The sequence below is a fragment of the Sitophilus oryzae genome, unplaced genomic scaffold (assembly GCF_002938485.1).
Source record: "Sitophilus oryzae breed Bouriz unplaced genomic scaffold, Soryzae_2.0 scaffold_1586_pilon_pilon, whole genome shotgun sequence".
Classification (NCBI taxonomy): Eukaryota; Metazoa; Arthropoda; class Insecta; order Coleoptera; family Curculionidae; genus Sitophilus; species Sitophilus oryzae.
In genome coordinates, this window is record NW_022146265.1 from 827,599 (window position 1) to 851,062 (window position 23,464).

At 33.0% G+C, this 23,464-nt stretch overlaps 2 protein-coding genes and 1 long non-coding RNA gene across 4 annotated transcripts in view; 2 read left to right on the plus strand and 1 right to left on the minus strand.

Annotated features, from left to right (window-relative positions):
• LOC115879706 (transmembrane protease serine 9-like) overlaps positions 1 to 3,631 on the minus strand; it is a 47,441-nt gene extending 43,810 nt beyond the window's left edge. Inside the window, exon 1 of the mRNA XM_030896664.1 lies at positions 3,492 to 3,631. Coding sequence (XP_030752524.1) covers positions 3,492 to 3,546 — 55 coding nt within the window. The 5' untranslated portion in view covers positions 3,547 to 3,631. The remainder of the gene's footprint in view (positions 1 to 3,491) is intronic.
• A 204-nt stretch (positions 3,632 to 3,835) lies between these two features.
• On the plus strand, positions 3,836 to 6,301 carry LOC115879794. 2 transcript variants are annotated; one of them, XR_004049758.1, is made up of 4 exons: positions 3,836 to 4,668; positions 4,744 to 4,895; positions 5,182 to 5,318; positions 5,610 to 6,301. It is a non-coding gene; the product is annotated as an uncharacterized LOC115879794 (long non-coding RNA). The 2 variants fall into 2 exon arrangements; XR_004049757.1 differs by having other exon boundaries at positions 3,836 to 4,895.
• Positions 6,302 to 15,018: 8,717 nt separating this feature from the next.
• The window catches only part of LOC115879707, a 31,780-nt gene continuing 23,334 nt past the window's right edge, over positions 15,019 to 23,464 (plus strand). The window contains 5 exon segments of the mRNA XM_030896665.1: positions 15,019 to 15,139; positions 15,200 to 15,389; positions 18,357 to 18,570; positions 20,441 to 20,585; positions 22,428 to 22,636. Coding sequence (XP_030752525.1) covers positions 15,070 to 15,139; positions 15,200 to 15,389; positions 18,357 to 18,570; positions 20,441 to 20,585; positions 22,428 to 22,636 — 828 coding nt within the window. The 5' untranslated portion in view covers positions 15,019 to 15,069.

Here is a 23,464-nt window from a genome sequence, read left to right on the forward strand (position 1 = left end):
ATATATTTTAATATTTTTTTGTGTTCGTGATAATTCCTTTGCTACTTCCTCCAAAAACCGACAGTACGTGGAAGGAGCGTTTCGAGGAAGTACACGGACGAAGTAGCGTTTTGACGAAGGAGAAAGGAACACACAGTCGCATAAAATCGACATTTTCCCATAGTAAATATATGATTTTTGGACGAAGGGACGCGAGGAAGGAACGAAGTGAAGTAGCGAAGTGTGAGTATGGGACTAAATATGAGAAAACATATTTTGATAGTTTCAGAGATATTAATAAATAAATACACACACACACACAAAACATATATTTTCCAGCCTTTCTTAAGAAAATTATTAAAAATACAAGAACTATCCTCAAATCAAAATTATATTAGCTCACTTTAGATGGTCTGTACCAACTTTGTTATAAATATGGTAATCGTAAATTATACAGGATGTTCAAAATTCTACGCCATACTTTCTAAAATATAAGATAATTTTCCTTGTTTTTTTAATGGAGCACCCGTATTTTATCCTTATTATTTTTTCAATAAATGGAGAATTAAAGGCACCCAATGATTTTTCTCTCGTATTTTACCTTTGAAAAAGCCATATGAAATAATACTGCGTGTATTTGCGAACCCATTAACAAATTTGAAATACTTTAAATGCAAAAAATGTTCACGTTTTAATTGTCCATTTAATAAAAAAAAATGTGTTCCATTAAAAAAAAAGAAAACTTATTTTATATTTTACAACGTTTGGCGTAGAATTTTGTATACCCTGTATGATTGAATATATATAAAAAAAATTTCGTATAAAGTAAATACCTAATATAGTTTTGATTTCAGGACTTCTTGTATTTGTAATATTTTAAGGAAGGTTGAAAAATATATATTTTTTATTTATTTATTAATATCTCTGGAATTATCGAAATATTTACTAATATCTTAGGATTATGTAAAGTGATCTGAAAAGAAGCCAAAAATGAAATAATATACAGGGTGTTCCATTTAAAAAAAATATTCCGATTCACTAACACGTTTTTGAGTCACGCTTTAGAAGTTAATTTTTTTCCTGAAATACATCCTAGGTACATACTTAATGTTTGCACTTAAACAGAATTCCCAGGTTTTTTATTTTCGGAGCTACAGATGCCCGACGCACTATTGCCTAACCATGTAGATCTGCAGAAATTTTGTACAGGGTGGGTCAAATTCGACGCTTTTAAATGGAAACACCTTTTTCTATAGGAGATAGACGAAAACTAATATCGGTGTCTGGAGCTCAATTTTCATCAAAAACATGATGGTGAAAACCGCACATCAATATCTGTTACCGTTTCGAAGTTACGGGGTGTTTTTCAAAAATGTGCATTTTTAACAAATCGCTGTAACTTTTTTGCTATGGTAAATTTTGTATTTCTATGAAAACATTTCCAAAGCACCTTTTTACGTAGAATTTAATCGTTTAAGTATATTATTTTTAAAATTAATAATTTAAGAGTTACCGTAAAATGGGGTGAATAGAAACAGTTTCGTAGGCTATTAGCGATATACCGGTTGATAAATATGTGGTATTATTTTCCCGAATATTTTAAAACATGGGTCTTTGTTTGTTCTTTGAGTATAAATATAATTTGATTTTTGAAAAATATGCATATAAATATTAAATAAAAATAACATTTGTGTTTCTATTCACCTGCTATTCGGGAGAATAGAAACACACATTGATGTTAAGGTTTTTATCTATTCTATTTCCAACAAGGTGATTAGAAACAGTAAATTATTACATATTTAAGTAGGTTTAACAATAATTAACAATACATATAATATAACAACTTACATGTACCAGCTTATGTATTACTTTAAAAATAAATATTTTATTTATAAAGTTTTCGCGCCATACAAAATAGCTGATAAATCGATCTCACATTTATTGATGAGCTGATTGACAGAAACTGTGCTGCCACAGATAAAAATATAGTTTTTACATTTTATTGTGTATTACCAATGATAGAAAAATTAGATATGTCGACTCTTTTTACTTTGAATATTTTTAATCGTGATTTGATTTTTTTCAGAAATTTTGTTTCTATTCACCACTATGTTTCTATTCCCCCCATTTTACGGTATCAACAGAAAAATGATTGATATGATTTTTTATTTGGGACACCCTCTATATTTTTAATTAACTGTAAAGGATTTAAAATTACCTTTCCAAAAATATAGCACACTTGATATAATCCCCTTTGAAATACAGAATTTTTAAAAGTTCGCCACTTTTAACTAGTAGGCTTTGGACCCCTTATTGCTGATATGCCCTTAATGGAACTCGAAAACATATTTTTCCAGCAAGACGACGCACCGCCTCTGAACGCTGAAGTTATCAGCAAATTTTTGCAGCCAATTTCAAGAATAATTGAATAGCTTACTAAGATCCCAGCCGTTGGCCGGCGAGGCCGCCTGACTTACTGCCCATGGATCTAACCCTATGGATATATTTGCGGAAGAAGAAAGGTTCCTTATTCCGTATAATCTAGACAAGAATTAGAAATACTTAGCAGTTATGAGAGAGTATCTTTCACCCCCACTGAGTTAATGAATTCCGTGAGAAATATTCAAAAACTGCCCTGTCTGTCCATAACAGAAGACGGTCGATATGTCGAACACCTGTAGCAAAATTTCATGTCTTGGTTTGCTATTTATTTTTATTATTAGATATAGTTTAAATGTGTTGATGTTGGTTAAATATATTTTAAATTGTTATAAAATTCTGCATCTCTCATAACAAATATTATTTTCGTTTTAATTGATGTTCACAGCTTGAATTTTTTGCATTATAGCCGGTGCCGTTCAAAGCCTACTTATTTAAAGCGGGTAAATTTTTATATACTCTCTATCTCGAAGAGGAATCGACCAAAATATCAAGTGTGTTATATTTTTGGAAAGGTAATTTTAAATTCTTTTCAATAAACTAAAAATATACAGGGTGTCCCATATAAAAAATAAAATTTTCTGTTGATAATTCTTAAATTATTAATTTTAAAAAAATTATACTTAAACCATTAAATTATACGTAAAAAGGTACTTTGGAAATATTTTCATAAAAATAGAAAATTTTCCATAGCAAAAAAGTTACCGCGATTTATTAAAAATGCATATTTTTGAAAAACACCCCGTAACTCCGAAACGGTAACAGATATCGATATGCGGTTTTCACCATCATATTTTTGACAAAAATTGAGCTCCAGACACCGATATTAGTTTTTGTCCATCTCCTATAGAAAAGGGTGTTTCCATTTAAGAGCGTCGAATTTGACCCACCCTGTACAAAAGATTTGAGCTAATAACTGGTTAAACACCTCTTTTTAAGTAGTTCTGTAATGTGGATATGATAAAATTCATGGGCGTCATATAGGTGGGTTTACATATACTTAGGCATCTTAGCAATAATGTTGGTAAAAAGTTAAGCATTAATCATTACTTAATTAGAAAATGTCTACATACCTAAAGAAAAATATATTTGGAATAAAACCAATATAACAGGTAACGCAAGTTTCATTTTTAGATATTTGTATAGCAGCTGTTTTAAAAAACTTTCATAGAAAATTTACATTCATCACTATCCAAATATATAAAAACTCAGCTTTATATGCCCTCTCGTCTTCTAATTGACCTGCTATCATAAGATATGATAATCATCTTTATATAATATACAATAAGTCTAAAAGGATATATAATTAATTTATTTACCTATACTCGAAAATTTAACTTAAAGTATCTAATTTTGTGGTACTTGATTTAAGAGGAAAAAACCTTAATGTAATTTCGACTTATATTTTTTATCGTCTCGTTTTTTGTTCCTTCATTTTATCTCTATATCTTATATAAATATAATTCTCAAGTTTTGTATTTTATCACAATACACATAAAATAAGTCTGCTGTAGTATACAGATTGTGTCATCACTACTTACGTCACAAATACCGTATAATCGAAAAAAAAATCGCCATCGCTGACGCCGTTTTTTTTCGATCATATAGTATACCGGGTGTTGCATCGTCGGACGGGACAACCCTAGTTTAAGCATCCGTTTATTGTTGTAGATTGTAGATTGTATGGGAGAAACCTCCTAAACATTTTACATTCTACGATGTCATGTATCGAAATTACCATATACAAACTAAAATATTATGGGAAACTGAAATTGAGATCTTTGAAAGGACCTTTTTACCGCAACCAGTTATACACAAATTTATTAGTTTTGTGACGAACCACCGGTCGCGCTTAAGGCGAAAATATTTAAGCAGTTCAAATCAAATCAAGTCAGTTCTAATCAAATAATATGTACCGTCAAAAATCGAAAAAAGTTTTAGTGGAATTTTAGTGATTATTTAAACTTTTTATTAAAAACAATGATGGAATCAGGCCGTAAACCCTTTCATAATTATGTTGTTCCGATGCCGGATTTGTTTTCCAAAAGACATACATTCTCGAAGAACGATCCTACATTATTTCAAAAGTGATATCAAGTGCGAAACCTTAAAATGGAAAATACAACACAGCAAGATATTTAAAAGATTTATAGAGTTTGTGATTTACATTTTTGTAATCAAGATCGTACCTGGAATAAAAAGAGGTTTAGAAGTTAATTCTAAAGTTTTTGTATACACCAGTTCATATGGGTAAGTATATGCATTTAGTTAAATAAAGAACGTTTTCAGATATTTTGATCTAATAAAATTAAAATAATCTTTTAGATGATCAACCTACTGGTAATTTGGTGTCCAGTGATGTCGATCCAGGTACAAACCCTGTATTTAAAGACAAACATTTGTTGTACAACTTGTTGATGGACCACTCTCTCGTTGGTATTAGACACGTACTGAGATAAAAGCAGTAACTGAAAAGGGTAGGTACCTACACTGTAGGCCAAATTAATGTCGCAAAATATTCAGTAATGAAGATGAACATTATTTTAAAAAAAATATCATATCAACTTTATAACAACAAATATTTTAATTGAGCTGTAAATAAACAAGTTATGGCACTGGCTACTTTAATTTGGCTGAGAGTGATTCAATTATTAGATATTCCAAAGTTTATTAAAAATGTTAAATATGTATTACGAATCCAAACTGAATTTGGTTTATTAAAATTATCGTTTTAGGTTTTTTAAATTGTATCTATCATTTTAGAGAAAGGATCAGATAACCCAAATCAGGAATCTTCCAGAGTGCAGATGATGCAGTTTTTGTGAGTGAGGTATAATATCTGTCTCTTGTAAGACCTCTTTTAAGAATTTAACCCAGGCAGTTGTTTACAACCAAGTTAGGTAAGAATTAAAAAATATAATAAGTGCATACTCCTCAAAAATGTAAATTTGCTTTATTAGCAATTGTTTTTGAATCCTGCTTATTTTTAAAAGGCATATAAACACCATAATTATTTCTTATGAAAAATAATGCTTGTGTTAACTTAAAAACTAAGATAAAAACTTCATAGCCAATTTCTGTTGAGATTTTAGAGCCCTTCAACGGCATCAACTTTTAATTTTTTCCTCCTATAAACCATACTCGAGGTTTTTTTGATGTGTCACATAATTATACATATTTATTTGTTTCAGATCTCAAGCATAACAAAGGAATCGTAGAACCTGTGAATTCAGTTTAATTACTGAGATCAAGGATGATGAAACATTCATTATGATTATACAGAGCTACAAAGAGTTATGTTGAGAATCCAAATTATCATAATGAATTGAGACGAGACAACACCTGGGTGGAAATTGACGAAAAATGTAGATAAAAGGCATTTTTATATTAACGCTATGAATCCAATGTTTTTATCAAATCGTCACATAGATAATATTTCTCTACGCATAATACTAAAATTAAAAAGGTCAGGTTAAAACAACTTTAATTATCCATCGCGTGCGAAAAACAGTGCTTCGCATGGCTTCGGCTTCGGCGCGCTTCGCTCAAGTGCTCATCATGCTTTAAACTTTTGCGAAGCGCCAAAATGTCATTGGATTAATTGCATGTATTTTGATTCTTCGCGTTACTTCGCTTGGTCTGCATTTTTATACATAGATACCATTGATCCAATTCACATTTTTTCGCCGCGCTTCGAATAAGTTCGCGACAAAACTTTGTTAGTTGTATTTTATATTATTTAATGCTATTGTATTGATTTATAATTATTATTGTATTTATATGAACAAGTTAAGTATAGCAATGCCGTGCGAGCCTTCGTCTGAAGAAGAAATTTAATTTATTGTATAATTTGTATTATTTACTTTTTTTAATAAAGCTATTACTAATAATAATTATTCAACATATCCACACAGTTAATTATTTTTATTTTATTAACTATAGCTGTTTTTTCTATCTATTTCATATTTTTTGATGAGAAAAAGTTAATTCTAAATGAAACGTCACCTGTTTGAGAACAATACGATATAATGGAGCGATGTCGCATTTAGAGTAACTTATTCTTATTAAAAAATAGGAAATAGAAGAAAAATCATCTATTTTCTGTACAAAAAAATAAATTACGTTCCAAAAATTGATAATAGATGGCGCTAGAGTCGACGCAACAATATAGTTACCTATCGTTAAAATGTAAAGTTTCCTGTAAAATAAAATAAAATTGTATCATAAGTTGTGTAACAACCCGATGCATGGCGCCACTGAATTCTCCAACAGATGGTATCATTTCAGTTTCCTATATATTTTAGTTTGTATATGGAAATTACATATTCCTTCAGTGGGCATACTATACCGGGTGTTGCATCGTCGAGCGGGACATAGGAAATCCCATGTAAATTTTAATGGGGTCAATTATTGGCTTCCCTAATTATTTTAGGGAATAATTCTATTTAGGTTTATTGAAGAGCACTAAAACCCACATTCAAAAGAATAACTTTAGATATATTTTTGATTAGCTCGTTTACGAGTTATCGCCGATTTCTTTTTAAATATTTCCCCTTTCTTATGGCCCTGTATTTACTTATGAGCACCAGTCAAGGTAAAAGATAACTGTCAAATGAAGTTGTCATTTCAGAAATTTACTTATTTAGTGCTTTTCCTAATTTTCCCTAGCGGCATCATGTAAAGCAGGTAAAATACGCTTTTCGAGTAGTTCCAAATAATATTCTGCATTTAAATTTCGCATAAGAAATAATGGCCCGATAATATTGTGTCCGAATATCCCTGCCCAAACATTTACTTTCTGTGGATATTGCGTCTTTGTTTCGACAAACCTGTGTTGGTTTTCTTTGTTCCAATATCGATAATTTTGAACATTGGGTTCATTATTTAAGGTAAACGTGCATTCGTCAGTGAAACATATGTTTTTTAAAAATTCCCTATCCCTGTTTGCTCTTTCCATATCATATCAAAACAAAACGCCTGCCGCCGTATTTCGTCCCCATCTCGTAGCTCTTGGTGCTTTTCATATTTGAAGGAATAGTATTTATGTCGTTTCAAAATTAGCTATAGTGTGATCTATTCCTATTTCATTCTCATGTTTCCTTGTGCTGATCTTTCCTTCGTTCTCTTCCACGCACAATAAAACTTCCAAGTCGGTATCATTTCTTGCATCTTCTCTTTCTTCCTGCCTTGCTTCACATCTGCAGTTGTTTATTAGGGTACCTTTGGTCTCAAATCTCTGAATATTCCTTGCGATTGTAGATTTTCCATCAGGTATCGGTCTATTCGGATACAAAGCAGCAAACATGTCCGACACCTTTTGATAACTATTTCCTTGATAATACCATTTAATCATCAATACTTTTTCTTGGCTAATATTTTCGATGTAGGTATGAGTTTTTAATAATAATAATAAAGCACTAAATAGATAAATTTCTGAAATGACAACTTCATTTGACAGTTATCTTTTACCTTGACTGGTGGTTATAAGTAAATACAGGGCCATAAGAAAGGAGAAATATTTAAAAAGAAATCGGCGATAACTCATAAACGGGCTAATCAAAAATATCTAAAGTTATTCTTTTGAATGTGGGTTTTAGTGCTCTTCAATAAACCTAAATAGAATTATTCTCTAAAATAATTAGAGAAGTCAATAATTAACCCCATTAAAATTTACATGGGATTTCCTATGTCCCGCTCGACGATGCGACACCCGGTATAGTACTTATACCTATGTATATTATATTACTATAAATGCAAGGTAAAGATATAAATTCCGTGATAGAATTTTAAACACACAGATAAAATGTCTACCAGTTGGTACACCTAACATTAACCATTTTTGAGAAAAAAAGGATTTAAAATTTTTGGGCGAAAGAAACTGTCAAGAAAATGTGCATAGCCTAAACGTCAAATTTAGTGTTTACTACGCCCACTGTGATAGAAAGAGAAGACATGCGGCTATCTAATTCAAAAGTTAAATTGTTCGACTGTCATATAATATTAACCGTAGCTGTCATGCAATTGTGCGATTTCAAATCATCGTAAATCATTTTTTTCAAATGGAAACCTTCTTTTTTTATTTTACTATTGAAAAGGATTTTCATTTCAATACATGTTCCTATAGTAAAATAAATCTAAATCTAGAAAAAAACACTTTTAAAGCGTATATTTTTCTTGATTTTATCTAGCTTCCTTTGATATTAAGTGTCAAACAATCAGACAATTGATTTCCTTCTGTCAGAAAACGAATTATTTGAATTTTGTATAAGTACTGCCTGCTTAAAACTTTATAAAGTGTATTTATAAAAATATATCTTGTATTTCCGCCCTTTAGTGATATCTAATAATTGATAATATTAATAATATAACGGACGATCGAAAAAAAAAACGCGCAAAGTTGGCTTGGAAAGGATGATCGATGACATACTGATTTTTTAACAAAGTGTCACATTATGACATGGCCAGATTTATTGTTCTACACCGCTTGACGTTTAAAGTCATATGCTACTGGTTAAAATCAAGAAACTTATACGCTTTAAGACTAAATCTTAAATAACTTACCTACTAATGATTTATTTTCGGTATAGGAATATGTATAGTCACAAAGTAACGTTATCATTAAAAAAACATTTTACTATGAGGTTTCCATTTGATAAAAATGATTTATGATACTTTTTTAATCGCCAATATTATACGACATTTAAACAATTTAATGTATGAAATAGATAGCCACATGTATACGTTACGGTTAAAGTCCGATGTCCGGTGAATGTCGACATTAACATATGTTAATGTTTGGGTTAGGTTATGTTTTTGGTTGTTTTGTTGTGTGTTATTCTCGAGATTAACCGGGTAATGTCGACATTAACCGTAACATATACACTCTTTATATCGCAGTGGTTGTGGTAACCACTAAATTTGACGTTTAGGCGATACAAATTTTTGTAACAAGCAGTTTTTTTCGTTCAAAAAATTTATTATAATTTTTTCCCAAGTACTTTTAGTGATTCGAATAAAATTTTGAGGGTAAAAGTTACTGTATGCGCTACATTTTTTACTGCTAAAAAAGTGTCGATAAATTCATCAGGCATGTGGGTTATAACACATAATTTTTCAAAAAGAAATGTGCGCCACTGACTTTTTTTCTTTTGCTGTGAAAATTGTGTAGGCTATTCAATGCCAATTAAAAGTTATCTCTTGATATTTTGTCGAATTTGGCCTCTTTGATCTTTGATGAGGTAAACGCAATTTTATTAATCACAATCATTAAAATTAAAATAAAAATGAAATTAATAAATTATATATTTTACCTAATTTATTATTAAATATTATTACTATTAGTTATTATTACTATTAGTCCAACCTAGAGCAATTTCAAATAAAAAAAAATAATATTATTTATGATAATTACAAAAAACCTAATTTTAAAAAGTTTGAACCTTCTGTAACACTAAAAGTATGCATTTCCATACCCTTATTTATAGGATTTTGATGATGAGTTAAATTTTTCTCAAGTTAATGACATTCAATTTTTTTAAAGGTTGCTATTAGACTTGGAACAAGGCAAATTAATAAAATTGCGTTTTATCTCATCAAGGAGGCCGAAATCGATAAAATATCAAGAGACAACTTTTAATCGGCATTAAATTGCTTACACTATTTCGCTAACAAAAAAAAAGTCAGTGGCGTACATGTTTTTTTTTAAATATTCCAGTGATAACCCATATGCACGTCTCTGGTGAATATGTCGACACTGTTTCAGCTTTAAAATATGTCGCATTTATAGTAACTTTTGCCCTCAAAATTTCATTCAAAGCGCTAAATGTACTTGGAAGAAAATTATAATAAATCGAAAAAATATTAAGAGTTTAACACCCAGTAGCTACGAAACAAAGCAGAATCGGACTTATGTTGATATGAAAAATAAATCTTATTTTTACGTGAGCAATCTCCCCATGAGAGATGGCACATGTTTTTTGAAACACTCTGTATGCGTACATTAAAAAAAAATTTTTAGCACTTAAAAATATTAGTATAGAAAATCATCCACATAAATATTCTCTCTAAATATATTTAGTATTAACTATTGTCAGAATATATGTCTCTTAAATTGATAAATATATATCAGATATAAAAATTCTAAATATCCCCACTGTTATCCCTAGACAAATATCACGTTTCACATCTTGAAGATTACTTTGAAATTCGATCTGTTAATGTGTAATTATACTTAAATCCCCCCTATAATTTAATTTTAAATTTGTCTAATCGTCAATTTTTAATCCCTTTTGATATTAGGAAGAAATAAATCATCAGTGGAATATTATGTACTGAAGTTTTGTATTTTATTTAAACTTTATATTTTAGACTAGGGGAGATAGGAATACTTTGATAAGCAGGGGAGGCTAGGTTAGAACCAAAACTTTCTTAAGAAACCCAAGTGTTTGTTTAATGTCGTAGAATATTTTTTTTAAGTTTTCATTGTCTGTATTTTCTAATATACATATAATATATTTTCTATATCATTACTCCCTTATTAAATAGTAGATTAGACTTTAGAAGAAGTAGAAGTTGGAAAGGAAACTTTAGGAGAAGTAAAAGTAAAAAAAGTAAAAGTAAAAGATTAGACATGGAAACTTTAGGAGAAGTAAAAGATTAGACCTACTTTTCTAGAGATTTTTTGATCACGCATTGTTTTATGGACATTCTTGTACCGCTTTTGAAGCGCCACATAAGTGTTCTGGACTTATGAATGGCAATGATGAGCCTTGTTTGACCATTCCATATGCCTTTTGCTCATGCGACTTTCGGATCCCTGTACCCAGGACACTAGGAATATGAAGTAAAAATAAGCACCTTAGTATAACGACTAATGTACTAATCTACTAAATCTTAAGATGGGCTGGCCACGTATACTGGATGCAAGAAAACCGCCTATCGAAATCTTTTCTTTACGGTGAATTTGTAGAGAGTAAGGGGAAACTGGGTGGACAACTCAAAAGATATAAGGATGTTTTCCATGAAAACTTAAAAGGGATAAGTATGCAGCATCGGTGGGAGGAAGCAGCGCACAGTACAAAGCAATGGAGGAGAATTATAAACTCAGTTAACAACGACAACCAAAAAGTATAGAGGCAACAAAGTAATGAGATTTTTGATTGTCCGGAGTGCGGAAGAGAGATAACATCACGTATCGGGCTTTTCAGTCACAGAAAAGTTCATGAAAGAAAACGCTTTGCGTAACCATTTTCTGATGCGTGTCAAATACTCGTCAGCGAGAAACGGCAGTAAGTAAGTAAGTAACGTCCTAATCGAAGTTGGTCAAAGAATGCATAGAGAAGCTGAACGAATTAGGCAAAGAAAACAAAGTCCTCCTACTATGGGTTCTAGCTCATCCAAAGATAGAGGGTAATGAGAAAGCAAATGATCTAGCTAGAAAAAGAGCGAACACTCCACTAACTGGACCAGAATCGTTCTGCTTTTCAAGCGAAAACCAACTAAAAACAGAACTTGGAAAACTCCATCCGTAACCTGGAATGGGAATCCTGCAACAGTCTGAGACACTCGAAGAAGTTTCTGAGGCACACGGCAAAAAGTCAAAGATTTTCCTTGATTTAAGTAAGAACAATCTTCGGATTGTTACGGGGTTTTAACAGGACACGGTTTCCTCAATGAACACCTCAGTAGATTGAAGCTAAGAAAAAATGGCGAATGCAGATTCTGTGGGGAAAATAGGGAAACACCAGAACACCTCATCACTGACTGCGCCGAGACGACAACCATTCGTGCCATAAAATTTGGTACGACTGATGTAAAACGTTCCCAGATACTGCTTTTGTCAAAGCCCCGGCACTGTACGATGAGTTAAACTAAACCAAACTTAAAAAAGAGGGGCACAATAGATCTGTAAGGTCGCGGTGATTAACCCCCCTCCCACTCATTCTACATTCTACATTCTACATTCTACAACGTACTTTATGTATAAATTTTATACATAATTTTTAGTTACTGAAGCCTAATAACTTCATTAACCCGTGATATTATGCCACAACGTTACCTGCCTTACTGTCTTTAAAAATTCTTTTTAAGTGTTTGGTATTTCAATGTTATGTTGGCTTAAACTATTTTACTTGATATTACTATAAACAACTTTAAATTTTTCTCTGACACTTCAGTTAAGAAATTGTGATTATATTGTTGTCAGACTAAAAATAATTCCAAAGGATATTTACGTGTTCTAAAGAAGAAAATATTCGACCGATGTGTACTACCAGTCATGAACTACGCATGCGAAACCTGGACACTTAAAACGGACATTATAAGGAAACTGCAGGTCGCACAATGCTCAATGGAACGAAACGTAAAAATAACGTAAAAGAATAGAGTGGATACGACAAAAAGACGCAGGTAATAGATGTCATCCACAGAATCAAATCCCTCAAGTGGCAATGGATGATGGATTTCCTGGCAAGAAGGACGAACAACAAATGCATTACAAAAATTACAGCATAGTACCAAACACCATGGTAAGAAGACCAAACTTAAGATGGAACCATGACATTAGGAAATTAGCAGGGATAACTTGGGCCAGGATAGCCAACAATAGACAACAATGGGCCCAACTACAAAGAGAGTATCTAAATAAATGTGAGGGAGGCAACACCATAACTGGAAATGGTTGAATAAGCTGAGAATGATGATGATGGTGATTTACTTGTTTTCAAAGGTGAAAAGTATCTTGACTAATAGGAAGAAGGTCCTGTTTATCTATCTCAGGTATTTAAACGAAAAAAAATTTTTCGTTGAATATAAGACTAGGAAAATCCGGCTTATCATCTGATTATTGTAAACCAAGTCCGAGTTTTTTCTCTTAAGCCACTTTTTAGGCCAAAATATTCCTTAATATTTCTCGTTAAACAATGAAAAGTTGTAGTCATTTCCGGTGAAACAGGAAGTGACTAAAAGCAATTGAATACGTCAAACAATTCTAATTTATGTAATATATTAAGTCTAGGGGATTCAATCCCGGAATTTCGGGATCCCGGGATTCCGGGATCCCGACGTTTTTTATCGGATATTTTCAATCCCGGGATCCCGGGAAAATAATAACAGATCCCGGGATTTTATATAATACAGTAAACGCTATTTTTAAGGTTGTATATGCAAAAACGGTGATTCCCGTTCGTCGGTGATTCCCGGAATAATAAAAAACTTTTGAAACAAGAAGTAGCAAACCTCTTAAAACGACTAGATATAACAAGTAAAATCATATTAGATTCTTCAGATAGTTCGGAATAGGATTAAGATTTGCCAATTGCTACTATTCAGAACAGGTACCAGGCCTTAAATGATGACGTGTCATTTTCGGAGAGGCTAGATGAAGCGTTAATCAAAAAAATGTCAAATCGAATGATAGTGCCACCAGTAACAAAAACTGAAAACTTGGAAGCCCAAATATAAAATGAAATGGATACGTTCCAGAAGAGTGGATAACGTGGAACAAACTTACAACTAGCTTTTGATTTTTTAAGTACAATACCGCCTACAAGTGTAGAATCGGAAAGGTGTTTTTCGTCAGCCGGCTTGATAGTTACAAAATTTCGTTCTGCTATGGGAGATGACACAATAGACAATATAATGTTTTTGCGCTATTTTTTTAAAAATATGAAATAATATTATCAGTCCAGTTTCTTTTTTGTTTTGTTTGAGATTTTTAATTTTTTTTAATGTTGTTTAAGAAGAAAATTTACTTATTTTTGTGTTCCAAAGACTTCGTTTTTGTTTTAAGTAAGTAACGTTAATTTTAATAAAATGTTCTTTGAAAGTAACATTGGTAAAATTATTACTGAAATCCCGGGATTGAATCCCGGGATCCCGAGATTCGGGGTTAAGAATCCCGGGATCCCGACAACATAAAATTGTCCGGGATTGAATCCCCTAATATTAACATACCAAATCCCGTTTTTTTTCTGTAGAGATAAAAAAGTTATAGGGGTGAGTCATCTTTGAGACGCACCCGATATTTTTAGGACGAGCCCTAAATAAATGCAAATATTTTCAAGGTTAGTAGATCTCGATAAAGTACATAATATATTTTCTCGTTCCCGATTTTTCAAATAGGCCCATTATAGTCGAGATAGTTTACTTTGAAAATTAAGAAAATATTATATTTTGCTTTAACTTTGAGAACTACTGTATGTTCTCTGTGTTTCCGTTCTTCTAGTCTTTATCTACTACCTATATGTGTCGCCATACTATCATAAAGTTTTCTCACTGAAAATTAAAAAAAAATTTAACACATTTTTGAAAAGCACGAAATTTTGAATCACTTTTCACGAAAGAGACCAACTGTTACTGGGATCGTGTTAGTGGGACCGAAATATGCCACCCGAAAAATATGTGCACTGTTTAAGGCTCGCCTTGTATAACGGGACAGTATCTGTTCCCTAACCTTGCTTTCTAAATATGAAACATTTTTCAATTAATCCATATCCCGGAAACGAATTATGTCCCAATAAAAATTCCGATAAAACAAACTATTTTAAATATCAGGAATGCGATCAGGGAATAAGTATCACTGTTATTAATTTACAAACTTAGTCCGTTAGAGAACTTTAGTCCGAAACCTACAGAGTAGTAACCAAATCAAAAATGGTTGTAAAAGAAATACTAGTGCTTTGCCTGATTTTCGTCGGTACCAAATGCGCGTCAATGTTTAATGGTAGGTTTACTAGTTTAGTAATTACTATAAAAATTTGTTAATACTTTTCCCTGTTTTTAGAAAATGATATAATTTCATATCATGCCAAGTTTAAACCCATAAGTAATGATACCAGAATTGTGGGCGGTTCACCTGTAGATATTCCATCGTATAGGTACCAAGGTTCTCTTCAATATTGGCATAGACATATGTGCGGAGTAGCTTTGATTTCGAATACGTGGGTTTTGACAGCAGCCCACTGTACTTTAATGTGAGTATCATCTTTTAATCATTTTCCTGGCATATTTTTGTTTATTAATGTGTTTAAAGAGGCATATATGAACAGAGCTCAAGTAAATAGTAAATTAAGTACAATTATACGCAAGATTACATTACATTAAATTTATCAATCATCTAGCAGACTTTCTAGACCCATTTTATCTATTTTTTCGAATTTTGTCAAACAAAGAAAAATTGCAACGGTTTCTGCAAGAAACTTTGAAAAATGGATAAAAACATAAAAATATTGCACCTACATGCGAAAAATCTATTAGTTATGATGATATCTGAAAAAAAATAAAAAAAACTGTTGACTGGCCATTAGACGTGAGATTTCTCTTTCTTTTTCTGCTACCACGGTCTATATTCCCAACTATATGATCCCCAATCATAGTTCCATTCATTATTTTGAGTAGTGTTATTAAAAAATAGAGAAGTTGTAGTACTCAAAAAAACACTTCATCTGGCAATGACAAACAGCAGTAAGTCCACTAGGCACAAGAACATATTTCTGTTTGTTCGACATACAACACAGAAAATCTAAGGTATTTTCTTTATTTAATTCGAATGGGATAAAATGGATGTACATCGTCGTTTCTAACATAATATTGTCACTCTGTGTATGTAGTTATCAATGCCACCTTTGGTTGAAAATGGACAAAATGCATTTAGAAAATCTGTTCCTCGTATATAGTGAAACTAAAAAATTTTCGGACCATCCGTTATTTATATTTAGTCTAAAAAGTTAAAACAGATATAGACAATTGAAGGCCGAAAATCTTGTAGTTCTGATTGTATATGTACACTAACATACATTTTCATATTTTGAATTATTATAACTGTAAATTAACTGGATATACTAATCACTCTAATGCTTCTAAATTGTAGAAAACAAGAAGATTTCAAATTCCGTTAAACGTATTAAATACAATTATTGATGTTTAGAAGACATGTTTACTTTAGAAAGCTAATATTCATTTTCAAAATTGTTATTTTTATAACAAAAAAATCATTTTCACATAATATTTACAAAAAAAACTCGAAAAATGTTTTGCAGTTTTACTTGTTTTACAATTTTTCTTTACTAACTCGCAAAAAAATACCATTTTCAGAATACCCTGTTGAACATCTAGTTGCAATTGCTTACATAAAACCAAAATTTCAACTACTAAAGCTTCATTCAGAACCTCCCAATTAGTGGAATAAATTAGTGGTTTCAATACACTTTATACTTTTTAGTTTACGATCATTCACAACCTCTAAAAAACACAATTAAACCCATTTATGCCCAAGGGTAAATATAAAGCGAAAAATAAAGAAATGTCTATTTTTTGTTTATTAGTTTACTCTAAAGAACAATGTTATGGGACCAAAAATTTTTTTTTAAATAGTTTTTGCAAAAAAAAAGCTGTTGCGAAAACGCATCACTGGGACGATACATTAAAACAATAATTATATTTATTTTTTAAAAAACTTTATTAATGCTAAAAAAACAACTGCAAATAGTCTAAAATTTGCTAATTACAATAAAAACATGCAAATATTTTATATAAAAAGCAATATAAAAAATACACTTGACATTTTAGACTGTTGCGAAAACGCATCACTGGGTTGATAAACATAAATTTTGGGTATTAAGTCTTAGGTAATGTGTGATACACTGCGAAACAAGCAGTGTGTAAATGCACTTTGCATTTCTTGCAGATAAATACAGTTTGACTGTGACATATTCGACACTTCCTGCGAGTTCTTTCAGAACAATGGATAACCACATGCCCTATATTATCATAACGTAATTCGTTGATACCTGTTGCAAAATTTCTAATTATGGGGGTTCTTTCAGTTTTGATAAGACGAACTGCTAAATAGGATTTGAAATCAAGTTGAGACATTGATTTATCATTGACTATATTGTAAAACGAATATGGGCCACCACCACTTTTTGCCAAGTACACTACGTCTATAATTCGCTATGCCATTATCATGCAAGTCTACCCCTACCATGTACTTATTATATTGAGATATTACATTGGGTTGAGGAATGGACTTATCAATTCTATTTTTCTTATCAAATCTTTTTACACGACTTATAGGCTCAACGCTGTAGGTATTGCTTGCAACAGTTACCACCGAATTATCGTTCCAACGTACAACAGAGACGTTTGATAATTTGTCATACGCAGCAGAGTAAGTTCCGCGCTCCTTTTTTCCCATTGATTTATCGTCTTCAACCGGGCATTTATTAGTTCTGTTGTCCCAGATAGTACCAGTAGCAAAAAAGTCATTATTTTTTAAGTGCACAAATAACTTGATTGAAAAAAAAATTATGAAAAAATACCTGGTGATGTATAGGCTTTTCTATTACTGATAGCAAATCTACAACAACATAGCTTTATCCGGAAAAACTTTGTCTGCTGGGCCTTGCAACTCAAACGTGCCCTCTATATCTTCAGGTTCCCCTGTTTCGCACAAGATTGCCTCATCGTCAAAGGTCTCTTCGTCGGTGAGAGTGTCGACATCTCGTGGTATAAACGTCATCGACATAGCCTGAAAAAATGTTTAACGAATTTTAAGAAAATGTTTTAATTTTGAATATTGTTAAGCGGAATAAAAAAATAAAACCAATTTTGTAATTTACCGTCCTCCAGCTCTAAGACTGCAACCTCCATGGCTTCTACCAACTCATTTTGAGTAAGAAACCGCCTATAAGCCATTTTAAACACTTGCTACCACTAAACGATCCGTACTACATAAATGATTATGCTAGACTGCAAACCTATGCACACTCGTTTCCGAATATTATTCAAGTCTTGACAAGCTCAAACAGATGTAGATATATGCTATTATGTCCTTAATTATTATATTATAAATGTTGTTACTAACTTAATGTTAACTCTGCTTTAATAAAAACATTCTCCCATTTCCCATTTAAGTTTGCTATTTAAACCATGATTTCTAGGCTTGTTTTCCCTCTACCAAAATATTCCCTGACAGTCCGATTTGGAACGAGATTTCAACAAAACGAAGGATTCGTTTTTCAAGTTGCCGAAGTCATTGATCATCCACAATACGATTACAACAATATAGACTACGATGTGGCTTTAATCCGGTTGGGTAGAGAGGTGACATTTGGTAACACTATCGGAGTCATTCCTTTACCATCAAGAGATCAGGTAATCTATTAGTTACTTCTTTAAATAGACATGGTCAATAGCACCACATACGCCAACATACACACATGGTCAAAATTATTGCATATAACGATATTTTTATTTTATTTTGGACTTAATATGATTCTTTTTATTTTTTTGAACATATTGGCTTACTACACGACTAACTAATATAAAATTAAAAATCTAAATGCAACTAGGTTGTTATTATAATTTTATTTCATAATGAGTGAAAATGAACAAAAACAAATTTCATTTTAAACAGAAAATATTGAAAACATTTTTAATTATTTCTCAGAACTAATAGTCTGTATTGCCTCGTCGAGCCTCAATGCAAGCTGAGAGACGAGGTGGCATGCTCTCAATTAAATTGTCCAGAAGATGTTGAGGAATGGTTTCCCATGTTTCGCGTGCAGCAATTTTCAATTCGTTTAAGGTACGGGGGGAGGGATCATTCCTTTTGGCAATATGGCGTTTTAGCATGTCCCAAGCATACTCGATCACATTCATATCTAGAGACATCGGTGGCCACCACAGTTTTCTTATACTCTCTTCCTCACAAAATTCGCGAACCGCTAAAGTGCGATGGGGAGGAGCATTATCGTCCATGTAAACAAATTCATCCCCTACTGCCCCTCGAAATGGACGCACAATAGGCTCTAAAACGTCTCTAAGATATGAGGCACCTCTTATTGTGCCATCAATAAAAACAAGAGGAGTTCGAGCTCCGTGCATTATACCTGCCCATACCCCTTGAATCTGGACACGGGGTTGAGCTGCATTCAAGCGTGCTCGTCTTCCAGTTGCTTTCAAGACCAAAATTCGTCGCGAGTCTGACACTAAGCCTATTCTTGTTTCATCACTAAACATGACGAAATTCCAATTAGGTCCATTTGCTCTCATATCCTCAGCTCATTGTAGTCGCGTAATTTTGTGCTGTAAATTAAGTTTCGGAACACGTAGAGGCCTCCTTAAATGTAATCCTCTGTCATGGAATCTTCTTGCATGATCTTTCTTGAAACATTTACTCCTTCAAGGCGAGCTAACTCATTTTTAATAACAGTACTAGAAAGCAGGGAATTGCGTCGTGCAATTAGGGATATTTGACGGTCTTACACAACAGTAGTAACTCTTTCTACCTCTTCGAGGCCGGTCTGTAACCTCGTTTGTTTCCCTGATTTTTTTTAATATTCACGAAACATCGCTTTGGTTAACTCCTACAATGTCAGCTATTGCAACTTGCCGGTAGCCCTGTTGAGAGTTGAGACAGTGTTACTATTCTGACTCTATTAAACTGTGAAATAATGTTTCTAGGCATTTTAAGGCCAAAACAATGATCAAATTTCTTCTGAAACCCAAGAGACCACAAATCTAAATGTGCAAGAATTTGTAATAATATTGGAGAACGATAAACATTGTTTACCATATCCATTTTAACAAAAAAAATGTTTATTACAGATTAGCAAAGCTATGTATAAAAAAAGATTCTTTAAATTTCTTTCCGTATATTTTTAAACGATATATGCAATCATTTTGGGCATGTGTGTATAAGTTGGCTAAAAATTTTGTGTTTATGTAGCGGACCAAGTCTGTCACGGAGCAAATCCGCTGGTTCGGAGGGTAATGAATCGAAGGGTAAAATCAGCTGATTTGCAATGTTTTTTTAAAACGTGATGAGAAAGATTGCACAATTCTCACTACAACGTACCGTCATGCGTCACCGTCACGTCGAGCCGTCGCGTCGTGTCGACATTACAACATGAAGTAAATGGAAGATGGACGACGCGATGGCAACGTTCCGGCTAGTGTGAATTTGTTCATTGTTGGCCATTTAAGAATATTTACTGTGGTGGCTAAATTAATATTAATTTAGGCTTTGGTAGCTGGTTCAACTTGCATAGTGACTGGTTGGGGTACTTTAACATCTGGTGGCGTTAGTCCGGCGGGATTACAGATGGTGCAAGTACCCTTGGTTAGCAATGAAAACTGCGAGGAGTACTATTCAGCTATTATAGGACGTAAGTATTTCTTTTTTTCTCCTTCCTATTACTGTATAAGAGTAAGTGACATTACGAAACAATATATTTCACTGTGTCTCTCCATATTGTTCAGTCTTGCAAAGCACTACTGGACACGTTCAGAACTGTGACCTATTATAGTCTTTATTTGGTTTACCCTAACCGTTTTAAGGTCTCCCTCTAGTAGTTTCCCGTTTACTTTTGTTTTTTCAGTTAGTTTTTCTAAGCCATTGGATTTTCTGAATATGTGGCCAAAATATCTTAAATAAGATTGGTTTATAGAACTCAAATTTGAATTCTCAAGACTTAAATGTTTGTACGGTGGGCTGTGTCTATAACACCTCAACAGCATCGATATAACGTCGTATTGTCTTTAACACATTAATTAAGTCATTGGTCTCCGAAGCATAAATGGCAATGAAGAACATTGGGGCACTTAGTAGTATGTTTGTTGCTAAGTGAAATGGCTGAGGGGCTGAACAAATTAGGCAAATAAAATAAAGTCCTTCTACTCTGGGTGCGAGCCCACCAGGGGATAGAAGGTAATCAAAAATCAACAAACGATCTGGCTAGAAAAGCTAGAAAAGGAGCGAACATTCCACTTACTGTACCAGAATTGTTGTGCTTCTCATTTAGCAACCCACTTAATGCAGAATTCAAGAACCTGGAGTGCACCTTTGTTCATGTTTCAATGCGATAGCAAAGTAATTTTGTAGCTTGAGGCACTATGTTCAGTAGCAACATCGATTCGTAGCGATATTCTGATTTCTCGCTTTGTGGCGAGGTGGCAGCCTAGACCGTGTCGCACACGTGTTTTGGCATTTGCCGAGAATACCCGATTTGATAAAGCGACAATAGTTTTGCAATGAACGTAGTACCGATCATGCTTCGACAAAGTTACACCTCTGGAATCCACCATCCGTAACCAGGAATGAGAATTCTGGGGGGAAGGCTCCACAGAGGCGAGCTCTCCATCATCGACATCAGCCGTATTAAAGTTCATGGCACGAATTGTCGTCGTCTCGGTGCACTCAGTGATAAGGTATTCTGGTGTTTCCCAAATTTTCCTATAGAATCTTCATTCGCGTTGTTTCTCAGCTTCAGCCTACTGAGGTATTCGTTGAGGAGACAATATCCTGCCAGAAACCCCGTGACAATCTGGAGATCGTTTTTACTTAAATCAAAGAAAATCTTTGTTTTTTCTCCGTTTCTCAAAGTTTTGAAGAACTGTTTCGAGTGCCCGTTCGAGGACTCCCGTTCCAGGTTACGGATGGAGTCTTCCAGGTTACTCAGTTCCGTCTTTAATTGGTTTCTGCTTGGAAAACAAAAGGTTCTGGTTCAGATAGTGGAGTGTTCGCTCCTTTTCTAGCTAGATAATTTGTTTTTTTCATTTCCTTCTATCTCTTGGTGAGTGGACACCCAGAGTAGGAGGACTTTATTTTCTTTACCATTTTTTCAGCTTTTTATGTATTCTTTGACCAACTAGTGATGGTTACTGAGTTGATCGCGTCTATTGCTGTTTGACTATCGAATAAGATGGCTATTTCCTGTTTTCGGTAGTTCCTATCTAAGATAAATTGTACACATCTTTTGATAGCCTAGATTTCTGCCTGAAGGATGCCGGGGTAGGTGCCCATTGATTCGGAGTATTTAGTTTTCGGCCTAAGTTCTCCTATCCCTGCCACTGCTTTGGTTTCGTTATGGTCTTTTACATGCTGAACAAACGTTTCTTCCTTCCAATCATTTTTATTACTCAATACTACAGTGAGGTGTATTTGAAAGTTGTAAATTCTTGGTATGTCATCATTCTCCAGTGTTAATAATAATATTATTTTTTTCCAGCTGGCTCCATAACAGACCGAATGATGTGCGCCGGATTTGCAGAAGGAGGAAGCGATGCTTGTCAGGGTGACTCCGGTGGTCCTTTGGTAGTTGACGGACTTCTAATTGGCATCGTCAGCTGGGGCTATGATTGTGCTCAGCCTAACGCACCTGGGGTATATGCCAACGTTGTGGCTCTCAGAGACTGGATACAAGAAAACAGTGGAATTTAAAAAAATAAATAAATAAATATGGATACTTAAATTTTATTGTTTTGATTTATTACACACATTCGCAGGGTACTTAATGTTCCAAAATGCTCTATATCAAATTTCATCAATCTTTACATTGACTTAGTTTATTTATTATTAATATAATTGTCAATAAGTGAGAGTTTAATAATACGGTTCATATCAAATAAACTTTTAGTTACGTCATCGAGGGCGCGATTTTTAAATTAATTGTTGCCAACCATAGACATATTCGGCGCCGTGCTGACTAAGTGGAATTAAAATTTCCCGCTGAGGATTTAGGTGGTAGCTCTGCTGTAAAAAGTGTCAAGTTGCCACATTTATCTATTTCTTGTCATTGTCATTCGTTTTGACACTTTAGTTTTGTATTACGAGTTTTTGATTTAAATAAATTGTGTTGTGATACCTACTTTAAGCTTAAAAATGTTTACTTGCAGACTTTGCAAACGAACACTGTTCTTTTCAGAACCTCTTTTAGTGCAAAGTGTACAAGATAGCTTAATGGCCGTAAAAAACTCATCGCAACTTTATTAGAATATTTTGAACGAGAAAGCGATAGTAAAAACCCTTTATGTCCTTTAACTGCTGTTAAGAAGGTAGTTTTGTTGATGTAAGTAATAACTGTTTATATATTTATAATTAATTTATTTTTGTTTGCTAAAATATTTTGATTAAAAGAAAATATGTAAAAGTAGGCAACGCTGTGCCGGTCAAGAATAATCACGTGACTAAAGGTTATTTGGAATGAGCTGTATATTTTCTTACTTTTATCGTTGATAGAAACAATAATATATTATATTAATCCAA